Consider the following 21,741-nt stretch of genomic DNA (forward strand, 5'->3'; position numbering starts at 1 on the left):
AATTTATATAAACACAAAGTTTTGGATTTTGACTCCCATAAATCGATGGGAGAAAATTGTTTTCTATATATAATAAATCAGTTCTAACACGTTACAAGCGCACTTAATAAGACTCAAAACCTTAACAATTCTCTATCACATGTTACAAACTCTTTCATTTCAAGTGATTTATATCTCACGTAACTCGTCATTATTATTGTAACTCCTATGACTTTTGTGTAGCCTTCTGATTTTTCTTATTTTTCAAGAATTATGTTCTAATACTCTGCTGAGTTGGCATGTTCTATCTATTACGGGGTGTTTTTTTCTTTCTAATTAATTGTAGATGGAGCATGTCAAATCAGCAGAGATGTACGGGAGATAGATGATATAATGCAAAGAAGCATTACACTATAAAAAATTTCATTGTGGACATAAGTCTAGGCACATTATGTTAGAGAGAGAGATAAAACATAATAATTTCTTTCATTTCCGTGAAATATAGTCCAATTTTTCAAATTAGGACTTACTAAACACAAGCATGTACTGGTTTATTTAATTAGTAGAGGAGCTAATAAATTAACTCCATTTATTTATTTAATTACTAGCTTGTACTGTTAGCTAGAGACCAAATTAGAAATATATAAGAGTTTAAGCCCTCCTCTCAAACGTAACCGGAAGCACACTCCCATCCAAGGCCAACAATCTCTTCCCATTTTCAACCAAGCCACCAGCAGTCCCGCAGTCAAACTTACAAATGGGACACACTTCTGTAGGACACCATTCAATGTTGTAGATATTGTCTCCCACTTGGGCTTTTACTATCTTGAAGTAATTCCCGGTGGGTCGCTGGCCTTCGTCTTCTCCGGTGACAATCAATCTCCTTCCACTCTCAGCGTCTCTCTCCCCCAACTTCCATGCCGTTGACTGCACGCAGATGGTGCTTGCAGAGAAAACAACCTTCAAGTCCCTACTCTCCCTAATCACCGTCTCTCCCTCCACGAAAGGCGTGAAGATGACAGGAAACCCTTCTAAGCCCGAAACGTTTTCCTGCCCGACGTAATACGGGCACGACCCATTTCGGTTAATCAGGGTGAAACGACCGCCATTGTCAGTAATAGCAGGATTGATGTAGTATTCTACGCCGGCTTCAAGAGGACTTCCGGCACTGTCGAGCACCGGAACTGGGGAGGACGATGGTTGGGCTGCTGCTGTTATGGCCAGGACTAACCATATGAAGCTAAGGCTTCCGATCAATCTCATGAAGCCGAAGGAATTCATATCTAATTAATGGATGGATTGTCGCAAAACAAATAAGGATGTCTGAGCTGATTATAAGTTGGTGTAAATAGTTGTTGTATTTGTACTTGATGTTTGGGGATTTATAGGATGTGGTGCGGGCATGTTAGCCGTCCACATGTTAGCCATGGGTGAATAAAAGTCCATGCATCTTATCTTATTACTGATTATTAGCCATGGGTGAATAAAAGTCCATGCATCTTATCTTATTACTAATTTCGTGTGTCTTACGAAGGGATTTAATTGTATTAACACGTTAAAAGACAAGACGTCTCCAACATGCATTGTTTGTTCTTAATTGGTAGCAAAATTGGAAGAAGAAAAGAAAATGTCAAAGTTTGTACAAAACGTACAGCCGGACCACTTGCATGTTTTGAAGTTTTGGATTGTCATCTCAGACTATCCATTCACACATGCATCATCTTTTGTGGACTAACGACTTTCAAGATTCTGCTATTCCTGCGTTTGTTTTTTTTGTTTTTTTCTCTGTATATCTATCATTCTAACTTTAGAAACGGTTGAGAAGGACAGGGTGCAAGAGTTAAACAAGAAGCCAATAAAAAAAAAATGGTGAATTAGTATGGTCGTAGCCTTGTAGGCTGTGTTATATATATATATATATATATGACAAAGCATATATTTGATTTTAAGATTTAGAAACGAGTAATATGCTAGAAGTCACTCTTATGCCACTTAAAAAATGAGGTGATTTTTAAAATCATCATTTGATCGAAATTCAATAGTGATCAATCACAAGCCCAATTGTGATTTTAAGTGCAACATAAGTTTTAGAGTAACACAAGAAGGATACAAGAATTACTTATAGCATTACTCTTTAGAAATGGATAATTTTTTTTTTTTTTTTTTTTTTTAATTTAATAAAAAAAAAATCTCATTCTTTGATTTTGTTTCCCTTGTAGAGAGGTTCTTAATTTTAGCACAAAATTTGAAATGTGAACAATCTCTATTCAGTTAGGATATTTTATAATTACTTCTCTTTATGGTTCAAACTCATTCATGAATTATGTTGCTATGATATTGTTTCTGTAATACCCCGGCCTTTAAAACCATTTTTATTTTTAAAAAAATAATAGTTAAGACCTCTTACCCGTTAATAATCCCTTGTAAACAAACCCTAAACAAAGAATCCTAAACCGTCTTACTATAACCCAATGCCCTTAAGCCTTTTTTTTGAAACAAATAGCCTAAAACACCCTCACTAGGCAAGCGCTCGCCTAGGGGACCATACAAGCGCTCGCATGAACAGTACACGAGCACTCGTTAACTAATTTTCAGACCCTTGGTTAATACCCAAAATGCACGCCTAAAAAGCATTTCTAACATGTAGTGAACAGTACACGGGCGCTTGTCTTCACAGTACACGAGCTCTCGTCCCTTTTCAGGATATTTCCTGAAACACCCTCAACCTTTTTCCCCAATAAATACCCCACCCCATGCGACTCAAAACCCCCATTCCAGCCCTGTTGCCTGAAAGAAACCCTGCTAGGTTGATTCTTGAGAGTTTGTGAGCCTTGAGTGTCCCTTGGTGTTTTGGAGAAGGGAGGAGTTCTAACCATCTTCCAAGGTAATTCCTTAATCCTTCCTTTTTACTTTTCTATTGCTATTATTCTTAATATTACAAGTTTTAAAGGGGCTATGAAACTTATTCTCATAGAATGTTTTCAAAAGCTTTCAACCCACCTTTGTCTTCTTTATGCTTGAATATGCCTATTTCTTAAAAAGCAAGAGGAGTAATTTTCAAAGGTTTTTAAACACTTTTCCATGATTCTTTTAGTGGTATCATCTAGTGTCGTAGGTGTTTATTTTAAGCTTGAAGGAGGAGAAGACACCAACACACAACCATAGATAGAAACTTAGGATCATTTTTCGGGCATTTTTGGCCAAACCCTAGCCTCTGGCCAAATGCTCCCCCCTAGGAACGAGCGCTCGACCAGAGAGCGAGTCACATGCCCCTTAGCCCATAAATGTGTATGAGGGTTTTGACGGTTTCCTTTGTTGGATAGAGCCCCGTAAAATTTTCTAGTACTGCTTATGACGATAAGTCGTGTTTCGTATAGCAGGAATTCATTATGTCGGAAGGCTTAAGCGAGCATACGAGGTCAGTAAACACTTACGAACACTTTTCTTAAAATCGTGAGATATGTTAGCTGATTGACCACGCGTATGATATGAACATGTCAACATTTTTGTAATAACTTGGTAACTGCTTTAATAATTAGTTGATAAGATGCATCATATGACATGTACACCGGTACGTGCAATATAATGGCCATTGGCTTACTATATAGACTTAATTCTATGGTCAAATGGGTGTGTGTTATATGAGCCTTGAATCCAATGGTTGTTTCATGACCAGCGCAGTCTTAATGAGCGGTCACTTCAGGACTTACATCATTAGTAGCATGGGTCACCCGAGGTCGGACTCGGTCGGACTGCTAGTACTATGGATGGTAGCCTACAATGGTCGGGTGATGTAGACCGGAAAACTAAGGATTCCTAATGTAGGAAAAATTCGCATCTGATGAGTTTTACTAAAAAAGCCATATCTAGAATTTCAGACCTAGGATTGGAACAAGCCTTCCGGTGTTGGAAAGCTAACTCCTTCAAGAATGATGTGGCTATTGGAATTACCATTGAGCTTGTGATTGATCATTATTAGATTTTGATCAAATGATAATTTTACTAGTCACATCATTTTTTGAGGGACTTAAGAGGGATACAAAAGTGATTTCTAGAATTACTCGCTGCGACCACCCTCTAAGCCCTTGGGAGTGCCCGCGACCACCCCACAAGAGCTCCGTGGTGGCCGCGGCCACCCCTGAGGCAAATTTGGGGTGGCCACGGCCACCCTTGAATTAAATCTAGTTTTTTTTTTTTTTTTTTTTTTTTTTTTTTTTTTTAACTTTAAAATAATATATATTTTTTTTTTGGAAACCCTTGAAGCAAATTTGGGGTGGGCAAGCCACCCTGAAATGCCATGAGGGTGGTACGATCACCCCCGGCCTCTTGGGTGGTTGGCCACCCACTTTATTTATTTTGAAAAAATATAGTATATTCCTGAAGAAATATCTATTTCTCTCATTTTTTTTTTTTTTAGAGGAATAGCTATTCATCTTCATAAGGGAATTGTTATTCTCACAGGAATAACCATTCCTATGAATAACCATTTCATTCCAAGGATCTATTCCGTAAATCAAACAAGGCGTAGTTGCTTGCTTTGGGGGTTTGAACTCGATCCAGTCTTATAACAGTATGCATGTCATTGATTACAAAGTAAGAAGCAATCAGTTTAAAATAACAATTATTGGCCTTGTTACAAGTAGTGCGGTGGCTTGATGGTAAATGTATGTCTTTTCACATTGGGACACAGGTTTGAGTTTGAAAAACTACATAAATGCAGTTAACTTTGCACATATAGCAGATGGTTCCATTGTGTACGATGTTGAGTATTTGGCGAGTTCGAAGTTTTGATGACTGTGAGATAGGATTAATTGATTTGAAGAAGTTGGTGATGTAAACGTTGTATTCATGGAGAGTGGCATGGCATACCACGAATGTGTCTAATTTTTCTGAATTTTTTGATTTATGTTCTTCTTTTTCTTTGGATTAGGAATCTCTTATATATGTCATGTGTACATGGGTTGCACATCTCTGGGCGTTGTTTGAATATATATATATATATATATATATATAAAAGGTTAAATACTAAAAGCTCCCCTAGGGTTTAAACTCTTTATTTTTTGTCCCTTAAGTTTTCATTTTTATCACATGAGGTACCTATGGTTTTCATAAAGACAAAAATGGTACCTCTGTTAAAATTCCGTCCAGAACTTAACAGAACATCACGGCAACACCAATCAAATTGTGCCACCTGTCCTATAATTAATTTTTTGATATATATTTTTTTAAAAAGAATTAAAAATATTTTTTAAAAAAATTAAGAAAAAAAATTAAAAATTTTGGGGCCACCCCCATCTGGAAAGGACGGTTTGTTTGGCATTTTGGATGGCGAGGTCGAGAAGATCAGAGTTGATGGAGGCCAATCTAGTGGGCTCCTTTAGCTTTCTTTATAGAAATTTTGCCAGTGCCGTTGCCTTGTTCGTCCTCAAATGAATGGTCCTCTTGGGTGTGCCAATCTATAACCAAAAATACAATCAACGCATAAAATTTGAAACCCTAAAAGAAGCGGAAGAGAAAGAGGGGTGAAAGGATAATTTTGAAGAGTGAACTTGCTTAGGTTGGGAACGAGGAGGTAGGGGTGGCAGGGAAGGGAGGGGGTGGTTTTGACCACCCCCTGGGCTCCTTGGGGGTGGCTTGGCCACCCCCATCCGGCTGTGGGGGTGGCTCGCCATCCCCAAACTGACCAGATGGGGGTGGCCGGGGCCAAAGGGGGTGGCCACCCAAAATTTTTAATTTTTTTTTTTTGAAAACAAAATAATTTTTTTAATTTTTTTTTTAAAGTAAAAATAAAAAATTAATTATAGGACACGTGGCGCAATTTGATTGGTGCTGACGTGTCATTCTGTTAAGTTTTGGACGAAATTTTAACAGAGGTACCATTTTGTCTTTATAAAAACTACATGTACCTCATATTATAAAAAAAAAAAAAAAAAAACCTAGAGGGCAAAAAATAAAGAGTTCAAACCCTATGAAGGTTTTTAGTATTTAATCCTAAAAAAAATTATTGCCCTTGTTTGTCAACCCTTTCATCCATTCGTTACTGTTCATGCATCATTTTCAAAAAAAAAAAAAAAAAAAAATCAACATCAAAACATTTTAACTTTTTATATTAAATCATTCATTTTTTATTATTATTTTAATAAAAAATACACTATAAAATAATTTTTTTTTTTCACTTTTCTATACAAAAAAAAAAAAATTCGAAAGTTCTATATGGTAGCAAAGGCTAATAATACAAAGGCAAAATTATTAGCCAAACATTGGAGCAAACATCAAGACAATGCGCGCGGGATATCTTCCATAATATGGCGATCGACTTTTAAAGTGAGAACAAAGGAAGAACAAATATTGGCGATTTGTAAGTCACCTCCACCTACCAAACAAAACGTACGGTCCAAATGAACTGATCTTTCTTTTGCCAGATTATATAATTTGAATTAAGAACAGATGTAGGATTGCCTTCCGTAACAACAACAAACTGAGAAAAACAAATTTCTGAGCCATCAACTATGCTTAGAAGATCATGGCTCTAATAACAAGTTAAAGTTGTGATTTGTTACAAACTTAAAACAAATATTTGAATACACGTTTTCTGTTGATAATGGCTCAAATTGTCAACAAATATGAAGATAATTGCTGAAAAATATCAATATTCAAGTTTGTGGGCTCAAGTCCTATTTATCTATAAGAAGATAATGTTAGTTTTAAAAGGAGTCCAAAAACAACTTGAAATTGATTTTTTTTTGGAGAAAACGTGTGTGGATAAACATGTGGGCTGCAATGGTTATCTTCATCATGGAAAAGACTTTGTAGTCATGATGGTTTCGTTTTCCTAGCAGCAATTGAATTAAAATTATTCTCCTATTTTTCATGATTAAGCCTTTATAAAAGGATATGTAGTCCTTGGTTAAGATTATCCGGAAAATCCAAATTGATGAGAGCACTTTTTGGCATTTACAAAGTGTAGAAAGTTTTTATTTGCTAGGTATTTGAGAGGGACAGTTGGATATTTGAAAGGGACAGCTGAGTGGAGTGTACAAGGGGCTAAGGGCTGCGATAGTTGAGTGGGGTGTACAAAGGGTTAAGGGCTTGGCTTTGAGATATTAAACTTGAGCGGTTCAGGCTTGTACCATTGTACTCAATATTTATCAATAGTAAAGAAGGAGACCGGATCACGCAACCATGTAAACTCTTTGTGTACGTGTGTGATTAGTGTGTGTTCTCATGTATTTTCTTTCTAAACTTGTCTTTCACATAAAGGGTTGATGGGAAATTGGTTGCCAATTAATTATCAATTTTCCCAACAATTTCTCATTTATCTACATTACTTGTTCTTCTATATATCCTCAATGGCTCATTTTAACGTTTTAATTCAAAAAGTCTTCCTCCTGCTGCTTATATATCTAACGTTAATTCTGCAGCATTATCTGATGTATTAAATCGCTATCATTTTTAGGTGTCGAACATGTGGATTTAATTTGTTGTGGCTTCCACGGAGATTATATATATATGTGTTTGTGTGAATGGATAGACTGGGACGACAATCCAAAACTTCAAAACAAGTGGTCTAGCTCTACTTTTTGTACAAACTTTGACATTTTCTGTTCTTCTTCCAATTTTGCTACCAATTAAGAACAATCAGTGCAGGTTGGAGACGTCTTAATGTAATTAAATTCCTCCCCAAGATACACGTACGTAATTGGTAATAAGATAAGATGTATGGACTTTTATTCACCTACTCCTCCTCCTTACGTGTCATCTCAATGAATTGACACCAAATTAACCACATCCTATAAATACCACCCCAACCCAAACATCAAACACAAATACAACAACTTATAATCAGCTATTTGTTCTACGAGAATCCATTGATTAGATATGAATTCCTTCATGAGATTGATCGGAAGCCTTAGCTTCATGATATGGCTAATCCTGGCCATATCAGCAGCAGCCCAACCATCGTCCTCTCCCGCTCCGGTGCTCGACAGTGCCGGAAGTCCTCTCGAAGCCGGCGTAGAATACTACATCAATCCTGCTATTACTGACAACGGCGGTCGTTTCACCCTGATTAACCGAAATGGGTGCCCATTTAACGTTGGGCAGGAAAACGTTTCGGGCTTGGAAGGCCTTCCTGTCATCTTTACGCCTTTCCTCGAGGGAGAGACGGTGATTAGGGAGGACAGGGACTTCAAGATTGTTTTCTCGGCAGCCACAATCTGCGTGCAGTCAACGGCGTGGAAGGTGGGCGAGACAGACGCTGCGAGTGGAAGGAGATTAATTGTGACCGGACAAAGCCAAAGCGAGCTAGCCACCGACAACTACTTCCGGATAGTGAAAGCCCAAGTGGGAGACAATATCTACAACATTTCATGGTGTCCTACAGATGTTTGTCCCACTTGCAGGTTTATCTGCGGGACTGCTGGCGGTTTGGAAGAAAATGGGAAGATTTTGTTGGCCTTGGATGGGAATGTGCTTCCGGTTACGTTTGAGAGGAGGGCTTAAACTTAATTATTACCTCTCCTTAAATAAATGGTGTTAATTAGCTTCTCCATCTACTAAATAAATAAACCTCGGTGCATGTGTTTTGTAAGTCCTATGTAAAGTAATGGCTATTTTTCACGCAAAGAAATGAAAATTGTTATGTTTTAGATTTCTCTCTCTCTCTCTCACAATGTGCTTGCAATTATGATGTAGCAAAAACGAGACGTGAAAGAGAAACTGTGTTCTCAATGCACAAAATCGATGTAAAGGTTGAGAAAAGAAAACTAATTAATAATATTATTGATGGCAAAAGTTGATTATTCCAATACAATTGATCCAAATTTATAGTGAAACTCTAAAGTCACGAAAGGTAATAAAATCCTCTTCATAATGTAAATAAAATACAATAAAAATACATTAATCATGAAAATACTTGGTGCCAAAGGAAACCAAAAGATAAAAATTATTATGGAGAATTATCATAAGGGATATTCTCCTAATCGTCTTTGGTCAACTTAGGGCCTGTTTGGAATTGCGTTTGTCCTCAAAAGTGTGTTGAATACCCTAAAAACTCGTTTAAAAAAAAATTAAAAAAAAAAAGCTTAAACCATTTGGTAAAAAAAAATTCAAAGCGCTTTTGAAGGTCAAAAAGCCTAAAAATGGCCAAAACACATTTTTGACAAAAAGCTTAAAAATGAAGTTTTTGCCACCAATGTCTAGATGTTAGGCCACCCCTATACTGTCATAAACAAATTAATTTGTTTAAGAAAACCTTTAAATTACTTGAAACTAGCAAATTACTTATTGAATGCACTATTAAACAGTAACAAATAATATTCAGTTTAATATATTAAAGAACGTATACACAATATTATTAAATTTTCTAGAGAAAAAAAAAAAAGGTCATATTTTGTATTAATAATTTCTTCATCTCTTAGATAGTCATTAGAAAGTGAAAAGTAAGAGTGTTAAGATATTAACTTTACATGCTTATAAATAAATCTGGAAATTTGGAAAAAATTGTTGAAGCCAATGTTGGGAGTGTTTAATTGCAGACAGTAAATTCTAATGATAGTTAACAATAAGAGATAGATTTTGTTATTAAACGATATGGGGCTTACACAACAATAACAATTAAAAGTGTAAATGATTAGATAACATAAATGCTTTTTGCAATCCGGTGTCCATCTCACATACATCTCGGTATTAAATTTATATAAACACAAAGTTTTGGATTTTGACTCCCATAAATCAATGGGAGAAATTGTTTTCTATATATAATAAATCAATTCTAACACGTTACAAGTGCACTTAATAAGACTCTAAACCTTCACAATTCTCTATCACATGTTACAAACTCTTTCACTTCAAGTGATTTATATTTCATGTAACTCCTCATTATATATTATTGTAACTCCTATAACTTTGTGTACCCTTCTGACTCTTCTTATCTTCCAAGGATTATTGTAACTCCTCATTATATATTATTGTAACTCTTCTAACTTTCTGTACCCTTCTGACACTTCTTATCTTCCAAGGATTATTGTAACTCCTCATTATATATTATTGTAACTCCTATAACTTTTTGTACCCTTCTGACTCTTCTTATCTTCCAAGAATTATGTTCTAATACTCTGTTGAGTTGGCAGACTCCATCTACTACTGATGTTTTTTCCTTTTTAATTAAGGGTAGATGGAGCATGCTAACTCAGCAAAGATGTATGCGTGATAGATGATATAATGCAAATTAAAGAAGCATTTCTCTATAAAAAATTTCATTGTGGACATAAGTGCATGCACATTATGTTAGAGAGAGAGAGATAAAAACAAAATAATTTCTTTTATTTCCGTAAAATACAGTCACAATTTTTCAAATTAGGACTTACTAAACACAAGCATGTACTGAGGTTTATTGAATTAGTATAGGAGCTAATTAATTTACTCCATTTATTTATTTAATTACTAGCTTGTACTGTTAGCTAGAGACCAAATTAGAAATATATAAGAGTTTAAGCCCTCCTCTCAAACATAACCGGAAGCACACTCCCATCCAAGGCCAACAACCTCTTCCCATTTTCAACCAAAGCGCCAGCAGTCCCGCAGTCAAACCTACAAATGGGACACACTTCCGTAGGACACCATTCAATGTTGTATATATTCTCTCCCACTTGGGCTTTTACTATCTTGAAGTAGTTGCTGGTGGGACGCTGCTGGCTTTGGCTTTCTCCGGTCACAATCAATCTCCTTCCACTCTCAGCGTCTCTCTCCCCCAACTTCCATGCCGTTGACTGCACGCAGGTGGTGCTTGCAGAGAAAACAACCTTCAAGTCCCTACTCTCCCTAATCACCGTCTCTCCCTCCACGAAAGGCGTGAAGATGACAGGAAACCCTTCTAAGCCCGAAACGTTTTCCTGCCCGACGTACAACGGGCACGACCCATTTCGGTTAATCAGGGTGAAACGACCGCCGTTGTCAGTAATAGCAGGATTGATGTAGTATTCTACACCAGCTTCAAGAGGACTTCCGGCACTGTCGAGCACCGGAGCAGGGGAGGACGATGGTTGGGCTGCTGCTGTTATGGCCAGGACTAACCATATGAAGCTAAGGCTTCCGATCAATCTCATGAAGCCGGAGGAATTCATATCTAATTAATGGATGGATTGTCGCAAAACAAATAAGGATGTCTGAGCTGATTATAAGTTGGTGTAAATAGTTGTTGTATTTGTATTTGATGTTTGGGGTGGTATTTATAGGATGTGGTGCGGGCATGTTAGCCGTCCACATGGTAGCCATGGGTGAATAAAAGTCCATGCATCTTATCTTATCACTAATTATTAGCCATGGGTGAATAAAAGTCCATGCATCTTATCTTATTACTAATTACGTGTGTCTCTGTATATCTATCATTCTAACTTTAGAAACGGGTGAAAAGGACCGGGTGCAAGAGTTAAACAAGAAGCCAATAAAAAAAAAAAATGGTGAAATAGTATGGTCGCAGCATGCATATATATATATATATATATATATATATGACAAAGTATATATTTGATTTTAAGATTTAGAAACGAGTAATATACTAGAAGTCACTCTTATGTCACTCAAAAAATGAAGTGATTTTTAAAATTATCATTTAATCGAAATTCAATAGTGATCAATCACAAACTCAATTGTGATTTTAAATGCAACATAAGTTTTAGAGTGACACAAGAAGGATATAAGAATCACTTATAGTATTACCAAAGTACACGAGCACTCGCTCCTTTTCAGGATTTTTCTTGAAACACCTTCAACCTTTTTCCCCAATAAATACACCACCCCATGCGACTCACAACCCCCATTCCAGCCCTGTTGCCTGAAAGATACCTTGCTGGGTTGATTCTTGGGAGTTTGTGAGCCTTGAGTGTCCCTTGGTGTTTTCTAGATGGAAGGGAGGAGTTCTAACCATCTTCCAAGGTAATTCCTTAATCCTTCCTGTGTACTTTTCTAGTGCTATTATTCTTAATATTACAAGTTTTAAAGGGGCTATGATACTTATTCTCATAGAATGTTTTCAAAAGCTTTCAACCCCTTTGTCATCTTTATACTTGAATGTGCCTATTTCCTAAAAAGCAAGAGGAGCAATTTTCAAAGGTTTTTAAACACTTTTCCATGATTCTTTTAGTGGTATCATCTAGTGTCATAGGTGTTTATTTTAAGCTTAAAGGAGGAGAAGACACCAACACACAGCCATAGATAGAAACTTAGGATCATTTTTCAGGCATTTTTGGCCAAACCCTACCCTCTGGCCAAACGCTCGCCTCTAGGAACGAGCGCTCGACCAGAGAGCAAGTCACACGCCCCTTAACCCATAAATGTGTATGAGGGTTTTGACGGTTTCCTTTGTTGGATAAAGCCTCGTAAAATTATCTAGTATTGCTTATGACGATAAGTCATGTTTCGTATAGCAGGAATTCATGATGTTGGAAGGCTTAAGTGAGCATACGAGGTCAGTAAACACTCACGAACACTTTTCTTAAAATTGTGGGATATGTTAGCTGACTGACCACACGTATGATATGAGCATGTTAACATTTTTGTAATAACTTGATAACTGTTTTAATAATTAGTTGATAAGATGCATCATATGACATAGTATACCGGTATGTGCAATATAATGGCCATGAGCTTACTATATAGACTTGATTTTATGGTCAAATGGGTGTGTATTATATGGGCCTTGGATCCAATGGTTGTTTCATGACCAGCGCAGCCTTAATGAGCGGTCACTTCAGGATGTACATTATTAGTAGTGTAGGCCACCCGAGGTCGGACTTAGTTAGGCTGCTAGTATTATGGATGGTAGCCTACAATGGTCGGGTGATATAGACCGGAAAACTAAGTATTCCTGATGATCTAGGAAAAATTCGCATCTGATGAATTTTACTAAAAAAGTCATATCTAGAATTTCAGACCTAGGATTGGAACAAGGCTTCCGGTGTTGGAAAGCTAACTCCTCCAAGAATGATGTGGCTATTAGAATCGCCATTGGGCTTGTGATTGATCATTATTAGATTTTGATCAAATGATAATTTTACTGGTCACATCATTCTTGAAGGGACTTAAATGGGACACAAAAGGAACTTCTAGAATTACTCGCTGCGACCACCCTCTAAGCCCTCAAGGGTGGCCGCGACCACCCCACAAGAGCTCCGTGGTGGCCGCGGCCACCCTTGAGGCAAATTTGGGGTGGCCGTGAGTTAAATCTAGTTTTTTTTTTTTTTTTTTTTTTTTTTTTTTTTTTAAGTTTAAAATAATATATTTTTTTGGAAAGCCTTGAAGCAAATTTGGGGTGGCCACCCCCAGTGTTCATCGGGGGTGGCTTTAGCCACCCTGAAATTCCACGATGGTGGTACGACCACCTCCGGCCTTTTGGGTGGTTGGCCACCCACTTTATTTATTTTTTTATTTATTTTGAAAAAATGTAGTATATTCCTTAAGGAATATCTATTTCTCTTTTTTTTTTTTTTTTTAGAGGAATAGCTATTCATCTTCGTAAGGGAATTGTTATTCTCATAGGAATAACCATTCCTATGAATAACCATTCCATTCCAAGGGTCTATTCCGTAAATCAAACAAGGCGTAGTTGCTTGCTTTGGGGGTTTGAACTCGATCCAGTCTTATAACAGTATGCATGTCATTGATTACAAAGTAAGAAGCAATGAGTTTAAAATAACAATTATTGGCCTTGTTACAAGGAGTGCGGTGGCTTGATGGTAAATGCATGTCTTTTCACCTTGGGACACAGGTTTGAATTTGAAAAACTACATAAATGCAGTTAACTTTGCACATATAGCAGATGGTTCCAATGTGTATGATGTTGAGTATTTGGTGAGAGCATAATGCTCGAAGTTTTGATGACTGTGAGATAGGATTGATTGATTTGAAGAAGTTGGTGATGTAAACGTTGTTTTCATGGAGAGTGGCATGGCATACCATGAATGTGTCTAATTTTTCTGAATTTTTTGATTTATGTTCTTTTTTCTTTGGATTAGGAGTCTCTTATATGTCATGTGTACATGGGTTGCGCATCTCTGGGCATTGTTTGAATATATAATATTTATATATATAAAAAGGGTTAAATATTAAAAACTCTCATAGGGTTTGAACTCTTTATTTTTGGTCCCTTAGGTTTTCATTTTTATCACATGAGGTACCTATGGTTTTCATAAAGAAGAAAATTGTACCTCTGTTAAAATTCCATCCAAAACTTAACAGAACGCCACAGCAACACCAATCAAATTGTGCCACGTGTCCTATAATTAATTTTTTGATATTTTTTTTTAAAAAAATTAAAAATATTTTGTTTAAAAAAATTAAGAAAAAAAATTAAAAATTTTGGGGCCACCCCCATCTGGAAAGGACGGTTTGTTTGGCATTTTGGATGGCGAGGTCGAGAAGATCAGAGTTGATGGAGGCCAATCCAGTGGGCTCCTTTAGCTTTCTTTCTAGAAATTTTGCCAGTGCCGCCGCCTTGTTCGTCCTTAATGGTCCTCCTGGGTGTGCCAATCTACAGGGCCGGCTCAGGCCCTAGGCGAGTTAGGCCCTCGCCTAGGGCCCCCAATTAAATAAGGCCCAAAATAAATTTTTTTGAGTTAAAATTTTTTTTTTTTTTTTATAAAAAAAAAAATTATTTTTGACAAAAAAAAATTAAAGGCCCAAAAATTTTTTTTAATAGGGCCCAAAAAAAATTTGCATCAAAATTTAAGGTCTCAATTTAATAAAACCCCAATTAATAAACCCATTATAAATTCTAAAAATAATTTAAAAAATAAAATAAAAGAAGAGACGAAGCATTAAAGGCCTTCATCATTATATGCCAATTCCCCAATTCCCTAGAGCTCTACAGCCTCTGCACGCATACAGTTCACACCTACAATTTTTTTTTTTTTTTTTTTTTTTTTTTGGGATTTGATTCACACCTACAATTGCAGTCATGCTCTTAGCCACTTTTTTGTTTTACGTGAGAAAATATATACGTTAGAATAAAATATTGTCATTTATTTCCTAATTATTTTTTAGCCATCTAGGGAAAGCCAACAGCCAAAAATATAAACTGTTGTCAGCCTAGTAAATCTACTATGGGCATTTTAAATATCAGAATCTCTCTATTTGCCATTTTACCTCTCCTCTTTGCTTGCTCTTTTCTGAGTTTTTCTTCTTTGCCTATGTCATTTTCTCTTCCTCTCCGACTCCGAGTGACCAAGTCTCATGTCCTATCTCCAAGAATTGCTTCATAATTCCTTTGCCAAATCAGGTTTTATTGTTCTATTTTTGTCATTTATTTTATTCTAGTCATAATTTTTTTTTGATAAATCGTGTTTGTTTAATTTGTTAGTATTTTTAATTAAACATGTCTACTAGAAAATATGCATTTGGATATGAAAAAAAAAAAAAAAAAAAAAGAAAAGAGAAAAGTAGACAAATTGATTGAATCTCAAAGAGGAGCTCTAAATAAATTTGTTATTAGCAATAAACAAAATATTGAGGATAATTTAGGTGAAAAACTCATAAATGAACAAGAAACTCATCAAAAATAATTAGCAGATAATGAAAATGTTATTGATGTATCTAATTCTATTGCTACAAATATTTATGACCTTGGCCAATGGAAAAATATTGATGCAAAATTAAGGGATTTGTTAGTAGAAAATGGTCCAATATGATACAATACTATAGATTTTCCTAAAGATGAGAACTCTAGGCATTTTTCTAATACATATTATATACGAAAATTATCAAATAGGGAGCAACATAATAGAAAATGGCTATTCTATTCAAAAGATGTAGATAGAGTATTTTGTTTTTGTTGCAAGTTGTTTAATTCAAAACCTAATAGAATGCAACTAGCTAATGAAAGAACTAATGACTGGAAAAATCTTAGTGCTAAATAAATGTCTTAATCTAGAATGTTTCCTAAAACATGATCTTGATGGTTTAGATTTATTTTCAGAACTAAAAGTTTTAAAAGAAATTTTACAAATAGAAGAAAGTGCTCCAATTGATATATTAAATTATATAAAAAGACTTGATTCTTTTCCAAATGCATGTATCGCTTATAGAATTTTATTGACAAAACCTATTACAGTTGCTTCTGCAGAAAGAAGTTTTTCAAAATTAAAATTGATAAAATCCAACCTAAGATCAACAATGTCACAAGAGAGATTAAATGGATTAGCCATATTATCAATTGAAAAAAAGATATTAGAAAATCTTGAATATAAAAACTTAATAACAAATTTTGCATCTCAAAAAGCGAGAAGAGGAATATATATATATATATATATATATATATATATATATATATATATATTACATAAAAAAAATAATAAATAAAAAAATTTAGGCCCAATTTCACAAAAAAAAAATTGTTACTTAAAAAAAAAATTTTTTTAGGCCTAATTTCAAAGTTTTGCCTAAGGCCCCAAAATACATTGAGCCGGCCCTGGCAATCTATAACCAAAAATACAATCAACGCATAAAATTTGAAACCCTAAAAGAAGAGGAAGAGAAAGAGGGGTGAAAGGGTAATTTCGAAGAGTAAACTTGCCTAGGTTGGGAACGAGGAGGTAGGGGTGGCAGGGAAGGGAGGGGGTGGTTTTGACCACCCCCTGGGCTCCTTGGGGGTGACTCGCCACCCCCAAACCGACCAGATGGGGGTGGCCCGGCCACCCCCATGGCCAAAGGGGGTGGCCACCCAAAATTTTTAATTTTTAATTTTTTTTAAAATAAAATAATTTTTTTAATTCTTTAAAAAAAAAAAATTAATTAATTATAGGACACGTGGCGCAATTTGATTGGTGCTGATGTGTCATTCTGTTAAGTTTTGAACGAAATTTTAACAGATGTACCATTTTGTCTTTATAAAAACTACAAGTACCTCATGTTATAAAAATAAAAGCCTAGGGGGCAAAAAATAAAGAGTTCAAACCCTTGGAAGGTTTTTAGTATTTAACCCTAAGAAAAATTACTGCCCTTGTTTGTCAACCCTTTCATCCATTTGTTACTGTTCATGCATCATTTTCCAAAAAAAAAAAAAAAAATCAACAACAAAATATTTTAACTTTTTATATTAAATCATTCACTTTTTATTATTATTTTAATAAAAAATACACTATAAAATAAAAATTTTTCACTTTTCTAGACAAAAAATTCAAAAGTTTTATATGGTAACAAAGGCTAATAATACGAAGGCCAAATTATTAGCCAAACATTGGAGCAAACATCATGACAATGAAGGATATCTTCCATAATAAGGCGATCAACTTTTAAAGTGAGAACAAAGGAAGAACAAATATTGGCGATTTGTAAGTCACCTCCACCTACCAAACAAAACGTACGGTCCAAATGAACTGATCTTTCTTTTGCCAGATTATATAATTTGAATTAAGAACAGATGTAGGCGTGGCTTCCGTATCAACAACAAACGGAGAAAAACAAATTTCTGAGCCATCAACGATGCTTAGAAGATCATGGCTCTAATAACAAGTTAAAGTTGTGATTTGTTATAAACTTAAAACAAATATTTGAATACACGTTTTCTCACTTATCTACATTACTTGTTCTTCTATATATATATATCCTCATTGGCTCATTTTAACGTTTTAATTCAAAAAGTCTCCCTCCTGCTGCTTATATAATATATATCTAACGTTAATTCTGCTGCATTATCTGCAGCATTATCTGATGTATTAAATCGCTATCATTTTTAGGTGTCGAACATGTGGATTTAATTTGTTGTGGCTTCCACGGAGATTATATATATATATGTGTTTGTGTGAATGGATAGACTGGGACGGCAATCCAAAACTTCAAAACAAGTGGTCTAGCTCTACTTTTTGTACAAACTTTGACATTTTCTGTTCTTCTTCCAATTTTGCTACCAATTAAGAACAATCAGTGCAGGTTGGAGACGTCTTAATGTAATTAAATTCCTCCCCAAGATACACGTACGTAATTGGTAATAAGATAAGATGTATGGACTTTTATTCACCTACTCCTCCTTACGTGTCATCTCAATGAATTGACACCTAATTAACCACATCCTATAAATACCACCCCAACCCAAACATCAAACACAAATACAACAACTTATAATCAGCTATTTGTTCTACGAGACTACGAGAATCCATTAATTAGATATGAATTCCTTCATGAGATTGATCGGAAGCCTTAGCTTCATGATATGGCTAATCCTGGCCATATCAGCAGCAGCCCAACCATCGTCCTCTCCCGCTCCGGTGCTCGACAGTGCCGGAAGTCCTCTCGAAGCCGGCGTAGAATACTACATCAATCCTGCTATTACTGACAACGGCGGTCGTTTCACCCTGATTAACCGAAATGGGTGCCCATTTAACGTTGGGCAGGAAAACGTTTCGGGCTTGGAAGGCCTTCCTGTCATCTTTACGCCTTTCCTCGAGGGAGAGACGGTGATTAGGGAGGACAGGGACTTCAAGATTGTTTTCTCGGCAGCCACAATCTGCGTGCAGTCAACGGCGTGGAAGGTGGGCGAGACAGACGCTGCGAGTGGAAGGAGATTAATTGTGACCGGAGAAAGCCAAAGCAAGCTAGCCACTGACAACTACTTCCGGATAGTGAAAGCCCAAGTGGGAGACAATATCTACAACATTTCATGGTGTCCTACAGATGTTTGTCCCACTTGCAAGTTTAACTGCGGGACTGCTGGCGGTTTGGATGAAAATGGGAAGATTTTGTTGGCCTTGGATGGGAATGTGCTTCCGGTTACGTTTGAGAGGAGGGCTTAAACTTAATTATCACCTCTCCTTAAATAAATGTTGTTAATTAGCTTCTCCATCTACTAAATAAATAAACCTCGGTGCATGTACGTCCTTTGTAAAGTAATGGCTATTTTTCACGCAAAGAAATGAAAATTGTTATGTTTTAGATTTCTCTCTCTCTCTCTCTCTCTCTCTCTCTCTCACAATGTGCTTGCACTTATGATGTAGCAAAAACGAGACGTGAAAGAGAAACTGTGCTCTCAATACACAAAATCGATGTAAAGGTTGAGAAAAGAAAACTAATTAACAATATTATTGATGGCAAAAGTTGATTATTCCAATACAATTGATCCAAATTTATAATGAAACACTGAAGTCACGAAAGGTAATAAAATCCTCTTCTAACATGAAGAATTATCATGAGGGATATTCTCCTAATTGCCTTTGGTCAACTAAGCCTTCACTTTCTCTCTTGGCCGAGATCCTCGAGTTTCGACTCGATCTAGTAATGGCTTCTCCGTCAGCCTCTCGGGATGGGTTCAGATTTAAAAAGAGAGGAGGCCATGGCCCCTTCCGGCCCTCTCTTGGTTTGTTTCTGGTCCTAATTGCAACAGTTATGCGCAAATTTGTCACTAGTTGCTTTCCATACAAATCCTTCAAATTTTCATATTTGACTTTCGAATAAATTGTAAGTCGCAAAAGTCAAAAGTTTTTTTTTTATTTTTTATTTTTCCCACAGTTTTTCAGCAACCAAACAAACTTTTATCTTCTTTGACCATCCAAACAAAACTCTTCACCCAATGGCGGAGTCAGGATTTTGATTCAAATGGATAAATATTAAAAAATAAAATTGAACAAAATTAAAAATATTAAAAAATATAGTTAACAAAATTAATTGATTAAATATTGTTTAAAATATAATTTATGTTTGCTTTTTATATTCATAAACAATTAATCTTTATTGACCAATCTAAATATAAAATTGTACACAAACATTTTTTTATTTAATAATAAATTAGTGTAAAAATTTGATAACATACCTCTGAGAAAAAATAATTAAACACTTTATTTGAATTGTTTAATGCATTGAAGAAGAGAAATTTGGCTGATTAAATTTGCAAATCACAAATTTAAAATCGCCAAATTGCAACACAGTTTATGAGTTTAGGTTTTACTTTATATATATATATATATATGTAATATGTCAGTCAATTGTTAACATGCTATACTTAACTTAAGTCTCAAGGTATAATTTCCTTTTCCCCTTTCGCATATGAAAAAAAAAAAAAAAAAAAAAAGGGGTTGAGAGGCCCCCGGCCTCTCAAAGCCCCTGGCTTTGCCCCTGTCTTCCCCCGAACACCCACCATAAAATTTTAGACACCACAATCCATTTAAACTAGGAGTGCAAAGGCGGGCGGTTAAAAACCGCCCGCTAACCGCTAACCGCTATAACCGCCAACCGCCTAACCGCCTAACCGTCTAACTGCATTAACCGCTAACCGCCTAACCGCCATAACCGCCTAGTGGTTAGCGGTTAGCGGTTATTGGGTCTACTAACCGTAACCGCTAACCGCTAACCGCCTTTTTATATAATATATTTTTATAATTATAATTATAAAAATATTTATACATATAACATAATCACTTGATCATTAAATTACAATTTAAGTATTAATATATTATCACTATAATTTATATGATTATATCACATGAGATTGATTATATAATAACAAATTATACATATATAATATGACATAACTCATAAGTATACCAATTCATACTAAGACAACAATTAAATATCTAGAGACTTATTTTCAATGTATGTTATAAACTTATAAGTCTATATAAGTCTACATATGTATATGAATAATATAAATGTATAATATCAATACTTAATCATATGATTTAATGATAATTCAAATACTTTATTCAAGACTTCAAGTGAATCATATTATTAATGTACAATGATAATATGATTCGTATAATATTAAATTAAGTAATTGACATTAGATTAAACAATGACCAATGTGTTACTTATAAACACAATTTAAGTATTAATATATTATCATTATAATTTCAGTAATTTATATATTATCACTAGAATTGATATGATTATATCACATGATGACTTGATCATTAAATCATATGATTATATAATAATAAATAATACATATATAATATGACATAACTCATAAGTCATAAGTCTACAAGTTAATCATATGATTCATGTACAATGATAATCACAATTGATTCAATTGAATTAAACAATATATTACTTATAACTACAAGTTTACAATTTAATTAAAGCATTATTAGATACTTTAGGAATTTAAGATTTAGGAGTTTGAACATTACCATTTACCATTAGATATTAAGTTCAATTCAAAGAAAAAAGATTATAAGTAAATATGATAAGAATTTAAATAATTAATCATATGAATCATATGATATAATTTAATGAGACTATATAATTATATAATATCAAATTAAGTAATTGACATTAGATTCAACAATGTGTTATTTATAATCACAATTGAAGTATTAATGTATTAATGTATTTTGTGCCTTAATATTATTATGTTTAATATTATAACTTTCATTCTTTTAATGTCCACAGGATTTGCTAGAGGACCAAATGAGAGGATTGATGAAGTTTTAATGTTTTATTTGAACTTATTTTATATGCATGCTTTGTGTTGAGCTTTTTTTATATTTTTTTTTATATGTTGTGACAGTTGTCTGAATTCTAAACTTTTTTTTGTATGTTGTGTTGATTTTTTTTTTTTTTTTTTTTTTTTAAAAAAAAGTTAACCGGTTATGATTTAATATTTAAGGAAATTTTTTTAAAGTATAAGTAAATGTAAATTTTGGGTCAAATATTTTTGATTTTTTAATATGGGCACTTTTTATAGCAATTGGGCCTAAGAAGATATTAAAAATACAAAAAAAAAAAAAAAAAAAAAAAAAAAAAACAAGGGTTAAAAAAAGCCCAAAAAGCCCTAAAGAA

General features: G+C 34.8%; 1 protein-coding gene and 3 pseudogenes across 1 annotated transcript; 2 read left to right on the forward strand and 2 right to left on the reverse strand.

Moving 5' to 3' along the window:
* Nucleotides 1–446: 446 nt before the first annotated feature.
* LOC132176067 (kunitz type trypsin inhibitor 104 pseudogene) lies at nucleotides 447–1,322 on the reverse strand (annotated as a pseudogene).
* A 6,498-nt stretch (nucleotides 1,323–7,820) lies between these two features.
* On the forward strand, nucleotides 7,821–8,632 carry LOC132175920 (kunitz type trypsin inhibitor 111). Its single transcript, XM_059588016.2, has one exon. The coding sequence runs from the start codon at nucleotides 7,858–7,860 to the stop codon at nucleotides 8,479–8,481; it is 624 nt and encodes a 207-aa protein (XP_059443999.2). The 5' UTR covers nucleotides 7,821–7,857; the 3' UTR covers nucleotides 8,482–8,632.
* Nucleotides 8,633–10,281: 1,649 nt separating this feature from the next.
* LOC132176224 (kunitz type trypsin inhibitor 104 pseudogene) lies at nucleotides 10,282–11,165 on the reverse strand (annotated as a pseudogene).
* A 6,955-nt stretch (nucleotides 11,166–18,120) lies between these two features.
* LOC132176005 (kunitz type trypsin inhibitor 111 pseudogene) lies at nucleotides 18,121–18,900 on the forward strand (annotated as a pseudogene).
* The last annotated feature ends 2,841 nt before the right edge of the window (nucleotides 18,901–21,741 follow it).

This window comes from Corylus avellana, chromosome 3 (genome assembly GCF_965113065.1).
Source record: "Corylus avellana chromosome 3, dhCorAvel1.hap1.2, whole genome shotgun sequence".
In the NCBI taxonomy this organism is placed as follows: Eukaryota; Viridiplantae; Streptophyta; class Magnoliopsida; order Fagales; family Betulaceae; genus Corylus; species Corylus avellana.